This window comes from Engystomops pustulosus, chromosome 10 (assembly GCF_040894005.1).
Source record: "Engystomops pustulosus chromosome 10, aEngPut4.maternal, whole genome shotgun sequence".
Lineage (NCBI taxonomy): Eukaryota > Metazoa > Chordata > Amphibia > Anura > Leptodactylidae > Engystomops > Engystomops pustulosus.
The window spans coordinates 70,780,570-70,794,116 of NC_092420.1; the positions used below are offsets into that span (position 1 = coordinate 70,780,570).

Genomic DNA, 13,547 nt, shown 5'->3' on the forward strand with positions numbered 1-13,547 from the left:
TTTCTGGATACATGTTCCGTCGCTCTATGAACATATTAACATCACAACATTTGTAAAACATTTGTATAATTGGAAGCTGTAATCTGTATGTATGCAATAATGAATTGGTATAACTAGAAGCCCTAATTAGGCTTACCTGAGGGACGCGTGTCCCGTTGCCATGGTGCACCGGATTTCCGTCTGTTATGTGACGTCACCTTGACGCGCGGGTACACGCCTCCCAAGGTTTGGGATTGGTAGCCACTTATTTTAAAAGCTGTATCTGTACATAGGAGTGTATGCCATGACTAAGGGCACCGAAGTGCCTGAAACGCGTAGGTAATACTCCTACCACTTCCCATGTTTTTAAATAGTCACCAATAAAGAAGATTTTATTTTTCAAGGGATGTGCCGCGATTACCTTTTCTATTTCTGGATTGTTCAAATCTCGGCCAGACCTAGCCGACACCGCGATTAGCACTCCCACCCTCATTGGGATTTTGTAACAGCACAAGACGCCGTGGATTGACGCTGAAAAGGGGTGAGCTGCATTCTGGAGGGAGAGGACATGTTCCCTTCCCTCACTTTCTTTGCTTATAACTATGATCGTTTGGGTTATGTTTGCGTGCTCCCCGACCAGGGAATAATCCCATCACTGTGAAATTGATTTTCCACAAGTATTTTGATTGTGCTGAATATATATGAACAAACATACATACTATTTCTTGCCTCCAGAAAAATCTGTGTGTCTCCCCACGTTTTCTTTATTGCATTACCCTCCACTGATCCGCCATATAGTCCAACATGACATCGGAAGGAACACAAGACGCTACTCTTGTTGAAAGTACCCTAGATGCAAGAAACCGCAAACTAGCGGAAGTCTTCAATGTGAACAATGATATTATGTTAAAAAACACAGACTTGAAGACCAAAATGCATGAACTAGAGAAACTTTCCCTACAAGAATTAAGAACATGGTGGGATCACAACTCTCTGAACTCATATATGGCAAAAGAAATGATACCACGCGGTCTCAGGATTAAAAAAAGACCAACTACCGTGTACAATGAAGATTTCTTAACGAAATGGGACAACATCCTCTCAGAATGCTCATTTGCTTTAATTGGACTCATAGTGGAGGAGGAAGCACGCAAACTTCAAACCCTGAAGGACGAAATTAACAATATTGAAACGAGCCTGGATCAATATAAGGAGACAGAAGAACATAGAAAACTGAAGGAGAATCTATGTGCTACATTGGAAAAATCTGAGCAACACATCATGGATATTAAAAAAAGAAAATTTTTACGAGACTCGGAGGACTATGCATCTGGACATATATATACGAAAAGACCAACAGAAACTTCCACACCACGCTCCATCCTAAAGAAAAACAAAAATAGGAAACGGAATAAGACCAAGAGACAAAGGAAGGTCTCTTTCAGCTCATCAGAAATGGATTCGGATGTATCAACAATGGAAACGGACAGCTCACAACCCTCTCCCTCGGTAGGACACAAATCACATCTGTCAAAAAACGGGGCAGGAGATCGGGAAGAAAACATAAGAGATACCGGTTCGGGACTCAATCGGGACTACCCCACAAGGAGCAAGAAAAAAGGACAATGAAAATGAACAGTAACCAGTCTGAGGATAGTAGTTTCCTGAACCTATCAGCATGTGTGTTTTCAATTAACCAGATAAAGGTTCTGGAAAAGGGACTTAATTTTGTCCCCACGACCAGGTTTAATGTCTTTGACACTATGCTAGATGTGAACAGATTTGTGAGGGCCCTGACGGTTAGGCGACACTTCTTTGATAGTACAGACAACCAAAATGATCCACCACTGTCTGCCATGGAGGTACGGAATGAGTACACTGGTCTAGAATTTAAAGACCAGTGCACCCTTCTAGACCTCAAGAGTTTGACTGACATACCTGAATCGGAGAGGTTTATTCATACCACACCTATTAAAACCACAAACAAATTTTTCTATCCCATTAATGCTAGAGTTCCTGTTATGGAACAGTTTCAACAGACAGTGGAACGAGATCTTATGAATCTCTACAGGGATGAGTCTCTGTCTCGGGGAAACAACCTTGACCCCTCCCTGAAGCAGGCATTACTTGAATTAGAGTCCAACAAACAGGTCATCTTTAGGATGGCAGATAAAGGGGGTAAGGTCGTAGCTCTGGACAGATCCCTGTACAGAAACTTAGTTATGACTATTCTGCAGGATTCCTCCACATATAGAAGACTGGACAGTGACCCCACTACTATCTTCCAGAAGCAGCTAGTGGAAATTGTTGAGGAGGGTATAGCTTTGGGCATTATACCAGAAGGTAAAAAGGATTACTTATGCCCAACACATCCAATCACACCAATTTTCCATGGGCTACCTAAGGTCCATAAAAATACTTTTCCCCCATCCCTAAGACCTATAATATCTGGCATAGGGTCCCCAAACGAACACTTGTGCGAATGGGTGGACATGCTACTTCAACCTTTGGTACTGGGGTCACCAGGCTATTTGAGGGACAGTAAACAAGTTCTTAACATCTTTGATAAATTCATATGGAAGGTCGAGTATACTTGGGTAACTTGTGATGTCAGCGCCCTATATAGCTCAATCCCGCATGACCTTGCCATCACAGCATTGGCACACCACCTATATAGATCCAGCCAGTATTCTGTTGAACTGTGTGAATTTCTTATTGATGTGACTAAGTTCCTACTCACTCATAATTTTTTCTTATTTGACGACACATTTTTTCTGCAGATAAGAGGAGCGCCAATGGGGGCCCGTTTTTCGCCCTCATTGGCAAACCTATTTATGTCCTGGTGGGAGGAGGAGTATATATATTCCACACAGAATCCGTTTTTTGGGAGCATCGCGTGGTACGGGCGGTACATCGACGATATACTGATTGTGTGGTCGTCTGATGTATCGTCCGTACCACGCTTTGTTGCCCATTTGAATAATAATAATATGAATCTTTCTTTCACATTTAATACCAATAACACCACTATTTCGTTTCTGGATCTTACTTTAATAGGATGTCCCCTTGAGAACAAGGTCAAAACCACCTTATTCAGGAAGGAAACGGCGGGCAACGCCGTCCTGAATGCCAATAGCAGCCACCCTGCCCACACTTTAAAAGCTATACCTGTAGGGGAGTTTATCAGACTAAGGAGGGCATGTTCGGATATGGACGATTTCCTATTGCAAGCCGAATCCCTTAGCCTAAGATTGGTGCAAAGGGATTACCCTAAATGGTCTATCAAAAGAGCTTTTGAAATAGCAAAAAATAAAGATAGGGAATCCCTACTTAAGCCCAAGAAAAAAAGTACCACCATACAAACTCATTCAAAAATTACCTTCTCAACACAATATAATTCTGATTACCCTCATATTATTGGTATCCTAAAAAAGAACCTCCCTATATTATATCAAGATGATAAACTAAATTCCATCTTAAACGGTGGTTGCAATTTTGTTTCCAAAAGAGGGAGCACCCTGGGGTCCAAGCTCTCCCCAAGTCTTTTTACGAATGATGCAGACAAATCACTTTCAAATACTTGGTTGGGCACGAAGGGATTCTTCAGGTGTGGATCTTCACGATGCAACGTTTGTTGCCATGCTGTACAAACGATGTCTTTTGAGACCAGTACCAAACCACATGTCATCAATACTTTCATTAACTGTGATTCTACCTTCCTGATTTATGTAATTAAATGTGAAATGTGCGATATTTCCTATGTGGGATGTACCACTAGGAAACTTAAAACTAGAATCGCGGAACATCTCCGAGATTGTACTAAAAGTACGGATAAGAATATGTCAGGGGCTTCCAGACACTTCGCTACCATCCATACAGGAGATGTTTCCTCGTTTCGCTTCTTTGGCATAGAAAAAGTCAGGAAAGGCAAGAGGGGTGGCGATAGACGCAGGACCCTGTTAAAACGGGAAGCCCTGTGGATTTTTAAATTGGGAACCAGAGTACCATCAGGTTTAAATTTCAGAACTGATCTGTCTCTGTTTTTCTAATATCATTGATTGTTCTGTGGTACAGGATCTTAATTAACCGCCTATGATCTGCCTCTTGCCTCTCTCTTTCTCTCTTTTTTTGCCTTTTTTGCATTTTTTTGCATGTACGATACTTCATCTCTATCAGAACCATCTATGTTTTTCTGGATACATGTTCCGTCGCTCTATGAACATATTAACATCACAACATTTGTAAAACATTTGTATAATTGGAAGCTGTAATCTGTATGTATGCAATAATGAATTGGTATAACTAGAAGCCCTAATTAGGCTTACCTGAGGGACGCGTGTCCCGTTGCCATGGTGCACCGGATTTCCGTCTGTTATGTGACGTCACCTTGACGCGCGGGTACACGCCTCCCAAGGTTTGGGATTGGTAGCCACTTATTTTAAAAGCTGTATCTGTACATAGGAGTGTATGCCATGACTAAGGGCACCGAAGTGCCTGAAACGCGTAGGTAATACTCCTACCACTTCCCATGTTTTTAAATAGTCACCAATAAAGAAGATTTTATTTTTCAAGGGATGTGCCGCGATTACCTTTTCTATTTCTGGATTGTTCAAATCTCGGCCAGACCTAGCCGACACCGCGATTAGCACTCCCACCCTCATTGGGATTTTGTAACAGCACAAGACGCCGTGGATTGACGCTGAAAAGGGGTGAGCTGCATTCTGGAGGGAGAGGACATGTTCCCTTCCCTCACTTTCTTTGCTTATAACATTGCTCAGGATAGCTTGCTTTGTTTTTCCATTCGGTTTTTCTGACGTATACTGGGCAGGTGGAGGCAAAAAAGACGCCCCCACCTACCAGTATATGTCTATAGATACTTCATTGCATAAGTTACAAGCATTCCATGCACATACACTGAATGTATCAATAAAACATGGAGTGAATGTAGCCTATTTACTATTGTACCACTTACGATACTATTTGTGGCATTGTTCTTGTGCGTTGTATAAATTATGTTAAAAAATTTTTTAGAGCAAATAGCCAGATGCAAACTTAGTGATTTTTTTTTTTTTCTAAAGGAAAAAACCATTAATAACATCTGCCGGCTACAAATTACGCCAGTGGCAAAAGAGCTTACGTTTCTAAATCATTCTTGCACACGCCCGAACCTAAGCAAAACACCGATAGCATAAAAATCTAGAAATTATTTTCCTCCGGTTGAGATACAGACCTAAATAATGGACTCTAGATTTAGTGTGTGTTCAGACGCTGCATTTAAAAACAAAACTCACATCTCTTGCTACATTTTTCATTTACAGGCAGTCCCCGGGTTACGTATAACATAGGGTCTGGAGGTTTGTTCTTAAGTTGAATTTGTATGCAAGTTGACACTGTATATTTTATAATTGAAGTTCTAGACACATTTTTTCTTTTGTCCCAATGACAATTGTTTCAAAATTTTTGCTGTAATTGGACCAAGGATTATCAATAAAGCTTCATTACAGACACCTTACAGCTGATCATTGCAGTCTGGGACTATAGTAAAGCATCCAGAGAGCTTTACCAGAGGTCACAGTGGGTGGAGGGGTCCGTCTGTAACTATGGGTTGTCTGTAAGTCGGGTGTCCTTAAAGAGAACCTACCACCACGAATCTACCTATAAAGGTAGATCGGGTGGTAGGTGGATGTAAGGGACGTGAGGATAGCTCTTTTTAGAGCTAATCCTCACGTCCCCGCTAACTTTATGTAGACTTTATTCCCCTAATATTTAGATTTCGTTATGCGGCTACTGGGGCGTGGAGTAGCCGGCACGAGGCTACACAGCGCGGCTACTCCACGCCCCAGTAGCCACATTACTCCTCCTACCCGGTTGCGTGCGGCGCGCAGCTCCTCGTAGCTGCGCGCCCTCGTCCGACATGATGGCGTTCTGCGCATGCGCAGAACGCCGGCCGACGGCTGAGCAGTCCCAGCTCCGAGGCCGGAGCTACTGCGCATGCGCAGTAGCCGGCTTGTCGGACGAGGGCGCGCAGCTACGAGGAGCTGCGCGCCGCAAGCAACCGGGTAGGAGGAGTAATGTGGCTACTGGGGCGTGGAGTAGCCGCGCTGTGTAGCCTCGTGCCGGCTACTCCACGCCGCATAACGAAATCTACATATCTACAAATCTACATATTAGGGGAATAAAGTGTACCTAAAGTTAGCGGGGACGTGAGGATTAGCTCTAAAAAGAGCTATCCTCACGTCCCTTACATCCACCTACCACCCGATCTACCTTTATAGGTAGATTCGTGGTGGTAGGTTCCCTTTAAGTAGGGGACCGCCTGTACTTATTTAAAGGTGAAACACAATCGTGAACATGATTTGCCAGCCTGAGGCCTTGGTAGTCGATGCATTTTTCTATGGGTTATTTTTACACCGACTAGTCGGTGGCAGTGCTCATAGGTGTCAGCGGGCAGCAGCGTGCGGGCAATGACCCGAGGCTATGAGGGTTGTGCAGCCCTGTAGTATAGAATATACATTCAGATGTATAGAGAGACATTCCACACTGCGGATGATGCAGGATTTAGGATTTCTGTATACACAATAATAGCTGCTCCAAATGAAAAACATTTTAATGGATAATTCATATGCTCATTATTTTAACAAACCGTAGGACCGATCCGATAATAATAATGCTTGTGCACTATTCATTTTTGCAGAACTGCAAGGCTGGCAAATGATGTCAGTAGGTTGTCCCAACCCCTTGAAGTGTGGCATGATAGTGTTACCCAGCAAGTGATCCGCAAATACGGACAAAACACGGGTGACACCTTTGTGTCACATTCCATAGATTTCTAGAACATCTTCATGTGCACAGGTCTATTAAAATGAATGTGTCACTGTGACATTAGTTATAGAAGCAGATAACAAACGGATAAAAACAACTTTCCCGTGCATAAAATCTTCACAAAAATATATATGTACTTTATGCGTTTTACTGTTTGATTTTTTTGTTTTATTACTTGCTAGACCTCATTTAGATGCATTAGTTATGGCGTTGAGTATGTAGACCTTGTCTTAGTATCCAGCAGAAGTGGTCCAACCAGCAGCACCCATAGACCTCATGTGAACTCTGAATCTCAGCATGACACCCATGTGTATTACTATTACCCAGCTTTCCTAGATATTACAGCATGACACCCATGTGTCACTTTCTGCCCTGTGTATTACTATCACCCAGCATGGCACCCATGTGTGAGTGCAGGTGGCGGGCGGTGCCCCCCGTGTGCGCGGTCACGTGTTACCTGGTACTCCCCGCAGCAGCAGCGGGACATGGTGGCAGGGGCTTCTCCTCAGCCGGACTGGCAGGCGGGCATTCCCCGGGCACTCCCTGCAGTACAGAACAGACACTGACTGTACACACCGGCCATGTACACGGCACACAGTATATACACACCGGCCATATACACGGCACACAGTATATACACACCGGCCATGTACACGGCACACAGTTACAACACAGTATATACACTCTCCATATACTTACAAAAAGTTCTACTCCGGACAGTCAGCGGGCACTGAGAGGCTGCATGAGTGGGGGAGGTGGGAGTGGAGTCCGGGCACAGGTAGGTGTGGGCACACGGGGTGGCCGGTGCTGCTGTCCCGCCCTCTGCCCACAGCCAGGTTTAGAAGTCCTGTCACCCAGTGCGGGGAGAAGCGCGGCCCCGGCGCCAGCGTGGACGAGCATTGCTGCTGAGTGTATTCCTGGCGCGCCACCTGTCTGTGATCAGTAGTACTGCAGGCGGTGTAGGTGCGCGCGGCCCTCAGGTGTTTACACTACTGAGTGTGAGCCGCCACCTGTCTGTGAGCAGTGGTACTGCAGACTGTGTAAGTGCGCGCTTTCCTCAGGTGTTTACACTACTGTGTGTGTGGGGCGCCACCTGTCTGTGATCAGTAGTACTGCAGACTGTGTAAGTGCGCGCTTTCCTCAGGTGTTTACACTACTGAGTGTGGGGCGCCACCTGTCTGTGATCAGTAGTACTGCAAACTGTGTAGGCGCGCGCTCCCCTCAGGTGTTTACACTACTGAGTGTGGGGCGCCACCTGTCTGTGATCAGTAGTACTGCAGGCGGTGTAGGTGCGCGCCGCCCTCAGGTGTTTACACTACTGAGTGTGAGGCGCCACCTGTCTGTGAGCAGTGGTACTGCAGACTGTGTAGGCGCGCGCTCCCCTCAGGTGTTTACACTACTGTATGTATGTGTGTGTGAGCTCCTGTGATAACGCGGCGCCCGCTGCTATCAGGTGTTTACTCCATTGTGTTTGAGCTCTGTCACTCACCTTTGTACCCAGTGGGGGAGATGAATTCCCTGGTGGATGTGGCGGAAAGGGGAGAATAATCTCAAGTATCATAATATATAAGGATGGGAAAAGACGCAAGTCCATCAAGTCCAACCTTTAGGAATTACGGTGGTGGCAAAAAGTATTGGCACTCCAGCAATTCTGTCAGATAGTTCTCAGTTTTTTTCCAAAAAATGATTGCAATCAGAAATTCTTTGTTATTATTATCTTCATTTCATTTGTTTTCAATGCAAAACAACAAAAAGAAATAGTCAAAAAGCCAAATTTTATATAATTCCACACCAAACATAAAAAGGGGGTGGACAAAAGTATTGGCACTGTCAGTAAAATCATGTGGTGCTTCTCTAATTTGTGTAATTAACAGCACCTGGAACTTACCTATGGCGTCTGTAACCTACCTGTGGCCCCTAACAGGAGGTGGCAATAAGTAAATCACACTTGCGCCCAGTTGAAATGGATTAAAGTTGACTCAACCTCCGTCCTCGACTAACATCCACACAAGTTCAAGCTGCCCTGCAGTCCGAGGGTACAACAGTGTCGCCCCGTACTATCCGTCATGTCTGAATGATAAGGGACTGTATGGTAGGATATCCAGGAAGACCCCACGTCTTACACAGAAACATAAGAAAGCCAGGCTGGAGTTTGTGCCGGGCATTATGAAGCCTGAAGACTACCAACAAATTTTGCAGCATAATGTAGGGCCCAGTGTGAGAAAGCTGGGTCTCCCTCAGAGGTCATGGGTCTTCCAGCAGGACAATGACCCAAAACACACTTCAGAAAGCACTAGAGACTTGTAAAGTGGCCAGACCTGAATCCCATAGAACACCTGTGGATAGATCTCACAATGGCAGTTTGGAGAAGGCGCCTTCACATCTCAGGCCACGGTCACACGTTCCGCTAGCATCGCGCTCATAACATTCTCTGGAAACGTATATGCGATTGGGCCGAGGGCCGCCCCCTGTGCACTAGTGTTGCATTATGAACGCAACACTAGCAGAACGTGTGGCCACAGCCTAAGGGTGAAGACACACATGGCGTTTTTAGGCCGTTTTTAGTTAAAAAATGCATCCGTTTTTTGAAAACGCATGCGTTTTTGTCCGTTTTTCATTGTGCAATTTCGGAAAAACTGACAAAAACGCATGTGTTTTGAAAAAACGCATGCGTTTTTAACAATCTGAAAACGCACTTAGTAAAAACGGCCCAAAAACTCCATGTGTGTCTTCACCCTAAGGGACCTGGAGCAGTTTGCCAAAGAAGAATGGTGTAAAATTCCAGCAGAGGTTTGTAAGAAACTCTGGTGGCACACATGGCTTTTTGATCCCTATCTGGGCTGTTTTTAAGCAGTCCGTTAAAAATCACATGCGTTTTTTCCATTTCGGCCCAAAAACGGGTTCAAAACTCCACGTGTGCCGCCGGCCTTAGGGTGAAGACACACATGGTGTTTTTAGACCGTTTTTGGGCCGTTTTTAGTTAGTGTGTTTTTCAGATCATTAAAAAACGCATCCGTTTTTTAGAGACTCATGCTTTTTTGTCCTTTTTTTGCGCAATTAAAAACTGACAAAAACGCATGCGTTTGAAAAAAACGGATGCATCCTTAAAAAACGGATGCGTTTTTTACGATCTGAAAACGCACTTAGTAAAAACGGCCTAAAAACGCCACATGTGTCTTCACCCGTAGGGTGGAGTTTTTGGGCTGTTTTTTTTTGCGATCTGAACTAAAAATAGAGGAGTTTTGTGTAAAATAATCAATGATTTGACCTTTTTTTTCATTCTCTTTTGTGTTTTTTTCATTGCAAGCAAAATAACTGAAAATATTAATACCAAAGAATTTGTGATCGCAATCATTTTCTGGAAGAAAACAAGTATTATCTGCCGGAATTGCAGGGGTGCCAATACTTTTGGCCAACACTGTAAGAAATGTTTTATCCCCATAACCCGTGATATTTTTTCTCTCCAGAAAGGCATCCAGGCCTCTCTTGAACATGTACATAGAGTCGGCCATAACAACCTCCTGCGGCAGAGAGTTCCACAGTCTCACTGCTCTTACAGTAAAGAACCTTTGTCTGTGGCGATGGTAGAATCGCCTCTCCTCTAGGCGTAGAGGATGCCCCCTGTCTATGGTGATGGTAGAATCGCCTCTCCTCTAAGCGTAGAGGATGCCCCCTTGTCCTGGTCACAGGCCTAGGTATAAAAAGATCTTTGGAGAGATCCTTGTACTGTCCGTTCAGGTATTTGTACATTGTAATGAGGTCTCCCCTCAGTCGTCTTTTTTCTAAACTGAATAATCCCAAATTTTGTAATCTGTCAGTGTATTCTAGTTCCCCCATTCCCCTAATAATCCTGGTTGCTCTCCTCTGCACCCGTTCCAGCTCTACTATATCCTTTTTATACACTGGTGCCCAAAACTGTACACAATATTCCATGTGTGGTCTGACCAGGGATTTGTATAAGGGCAAAACTATGGGGGAGATTTATCATAGGTCTCTTAGAACAGAGCTGTTCTAGTTGTCCATGGCAACAAATCAGAGTTCAGCTTTCATTTTCTTAAAGCTGTTTATAAAATATAGGATGAGCTCTGATTGGTTTCTATTGGTAACTAGAACCGTTTTACCTCAGAAAATTGATGATAAATCTCCCCCTATGTCTTTATCATGAGAATCTATTATTTTCTTGATGCATCCCATAATTTTATTTGCTTTAGCAGCAGCCGCCTGGCTCTGGTCACTAAAATTAAGTTTACCATCCACCAATCCCCCCAAGTCTTTTTCAGCTCCAGTTTTACCAAGTAATTGACTGTTTAGAACATAATTATACTTTTTGTTTCCATAGTCCAAGTGCATAACTTTACATATATCTACATTAAACCTCATCAACCATTTCTCTGCCCATCCCTCAAGCTTCCCCAAATCCCTCTGTAATGCTAAACTATCGACCTCAGTATTTATTACTTTACACAGCTTAGTATCATCTGCAAATATTGAAACTTGACTGTGTAAACCCACTACAAGGTCATTAATAAAAATATTAAAAAGAAGTGGCCCCAATACTGACCCCTCATATCCATCCTGTTATGGTTAAACAGGATAATAATATCATGATAATATCATAAATGGTGCAGAAAAGAATGAAAAAAATGATTTTTAAAATAAATATACTACCTGCCTTACTACTAAGCTAAGGAATCAGTCCTTGGGAGATAAAATATAAATAGACATATTATCATGTGTCAACTATAACCACTAGATGGCGCAAGATGTAAGGAATATTTAGGAATAGAGGAATAAACAGGACAAGATCATTTGTATCATTTTGTATGTGTATAATTTTTGTTTCTTTCTGTTGGGTTATCGTGCATAAGCAGCAGGGTGGCTCAGAATTTCTTTAAGTAAAAGTAATAATTAATAATGTATCACACAAAACATGCTTTTAGATCTTCTTGTCAAGATTGGATTTTACTGTTTAAATCCAATCATTGGCTGCCACATTTTATCAAAAGTCAATATTGCAACATGTGAGGCCATGTGTTTGGTCCATTTTTTTTGCTACATTCACATTTGGTATGTGTGTTTTCCCTAAAATCAGGTTTTACTTCTTGCAGGTTTAGTATCATCCAGTTTTATGGGACAATATTTGTTTCGGTGCAGTATGTGGATGAGATATAGAGATATGGTATCCATTATACTGATACTGTACATATCGTGAGGTCTGTAAGTGCTTTTTCTTTTTTTCCTGCAGCTACCACTAGGGGGAGCTCTCTGTATTGAGAATGTCAGTGCTTCTATTTAAGAGACAATACCAATATTCTTTCTGAGTGTGAAGTTTACATGTTTCATCTCACCAATTTCTATGGCAAAATGTGTAAATTGTGGTGATTGCAGGCTACCAGATCTTTACCATTACGATGGGAATGAGAGCAGTACACTTTTCCCACGAGGACTGACTATGATGCAGTCACTTTTTCTTTTGTGTACCTGTAGCACTAGGTCCAACCAAGCCACATTAACTTCATTTGTTGTGAGGTTGGGCCCTATGAATTCTGTATATGCCCCTTCCTAGTGCTATCTGTTTCTGTACTGATTTTGGGGAGTATAAATAGCCAAAGCGGATTGAGCTTTCATCTTTTCTCTATTCATTGTCCAAAATATGACTCATCTCATGCAAAATGTGTTTGTGAATCTTGAACCCAGTGCAGGTCACTAAACCAAAGGGGCAAAGTTCTGTCTGTACTGAAAAACAAGGGTTTATTCTACTTTTAACTTAGTCATATAAGACTTCTGGAAAGCTGTGGCTTCCCGGGGATGATTTGGAAATCTAGAAGTGCTGGAGACGTATTCACCATAAGCTCCTGTAACTGGGCTGGACCTGGCAGAAATTGAAAACTGGGCTTTCATTAGTAGAACTTTACAGCTTTCAGTTTATGGTCAGAGATCCAGGACACAATGGCTGTTGTAGGCTCAGGTTGTGTGAAGAACTACCACCTGAACTGACTTAGCCTAATACTTCAGCATCCAAAGGTAAGTTTCCTTATAAGACAATGGTGGTCACTATTAGGGTTACTCAGGGTCGGGAGCAAATTCTATAATGTGTGTGGTCACCTCTTTATTTCCATCAGCCATGTTACTAGGTAAGAAAAGGAGCGGCTGAACCCTGTACCATCTAAGGAGAAAGCTGCAAAGAGGGGGAACCATACTTTTGAATGCAGCCTTAGGATATGTGATCAATATCACCCACCATCCTCACCAGTCTATTTGTCACATGGTCTGTTTGCAGCTCAGTTAAAGCTCATTCAAACTTATGATTTGCAACCAGATCCCGGTCCCATAGATTTTTATGGCTCCAGGCCATTGCTGCGGTGAACACATGGTGCTTCACCACAACAGGACTGTGTGGGCGCCAGAGATCCCCTCTCCTCTACCCGGACCTGTGCTTGCCCGGGATCTGGTCCGGGCTAGCACACAGCCATGGGAATGCCCCCTTAGTTATTCCAGTGAATATGGTAGAGCTGTAGTACCAAGATCAACCACCATACAATGTGCGGTGCTGTGCTTAGTGAGTAATGAGACCACAATACTCACCAGAACACTGTAGTCTCTTCGAGCAGCGGATTGTTAGCGGACTCTAATCTGATTGATATTGATACATATATGTAAATCTTCGAATACCCCTTTAAGTTAAAGGCATTTAAAGTCAGTTGTGCAAAAATGTTTCCTCAATACTCATTATCCAACTTTATGAT

At 43.2% G+C, this 13,547-nt stretch overlaps 2 protein-coding genes across 2 annotated transcripts in view; one reads left to right on the forward strand and one right to left on the reverse strand.

The window, feature by feature from the left end:
* The window catches only part of SLC44A3 (solute carrier family 44 member 3), a 57,614-nt gene extending 49,907 nt beyond the window's left edge, over positions 1–7,707 (reverse strand). Inside the window, exons 1-2 of the mRNA XM_072127521.1 lie at positions 7,501–7,707; positions 7,259–7,344 (exon numbers count right to left, since the gene is read on the reverse strand). Coding sequence (XP_071983622.1) covers positions 7,259–7,288 — 30 coding nt within the window. The 5' untranslated portion in view covers positions 7,289–7,344; positions 7,501–7,707. The remainder of the gene's footprint in view (positions 1–7,258; positions 7,345–7,500) is intronic.
* A 4,895-nt stretch (positions 7,708–12,602) lies between these two features.
* The window catches only part of PALMD (palmdelphin), a 65,066-nt gene continuing 64,121 nt past the window's right edge, over positions 12,603–13,547 (forward strand). The window contains exon 1 of the mRNA XM_072128134.1: positions 12,603–12,825. The gene's annotated coding sequence lies outside the window, so the exon portion shown is untranslated. The remainder of the gene's footprint in view (positions 12,826–13,547) is intronic.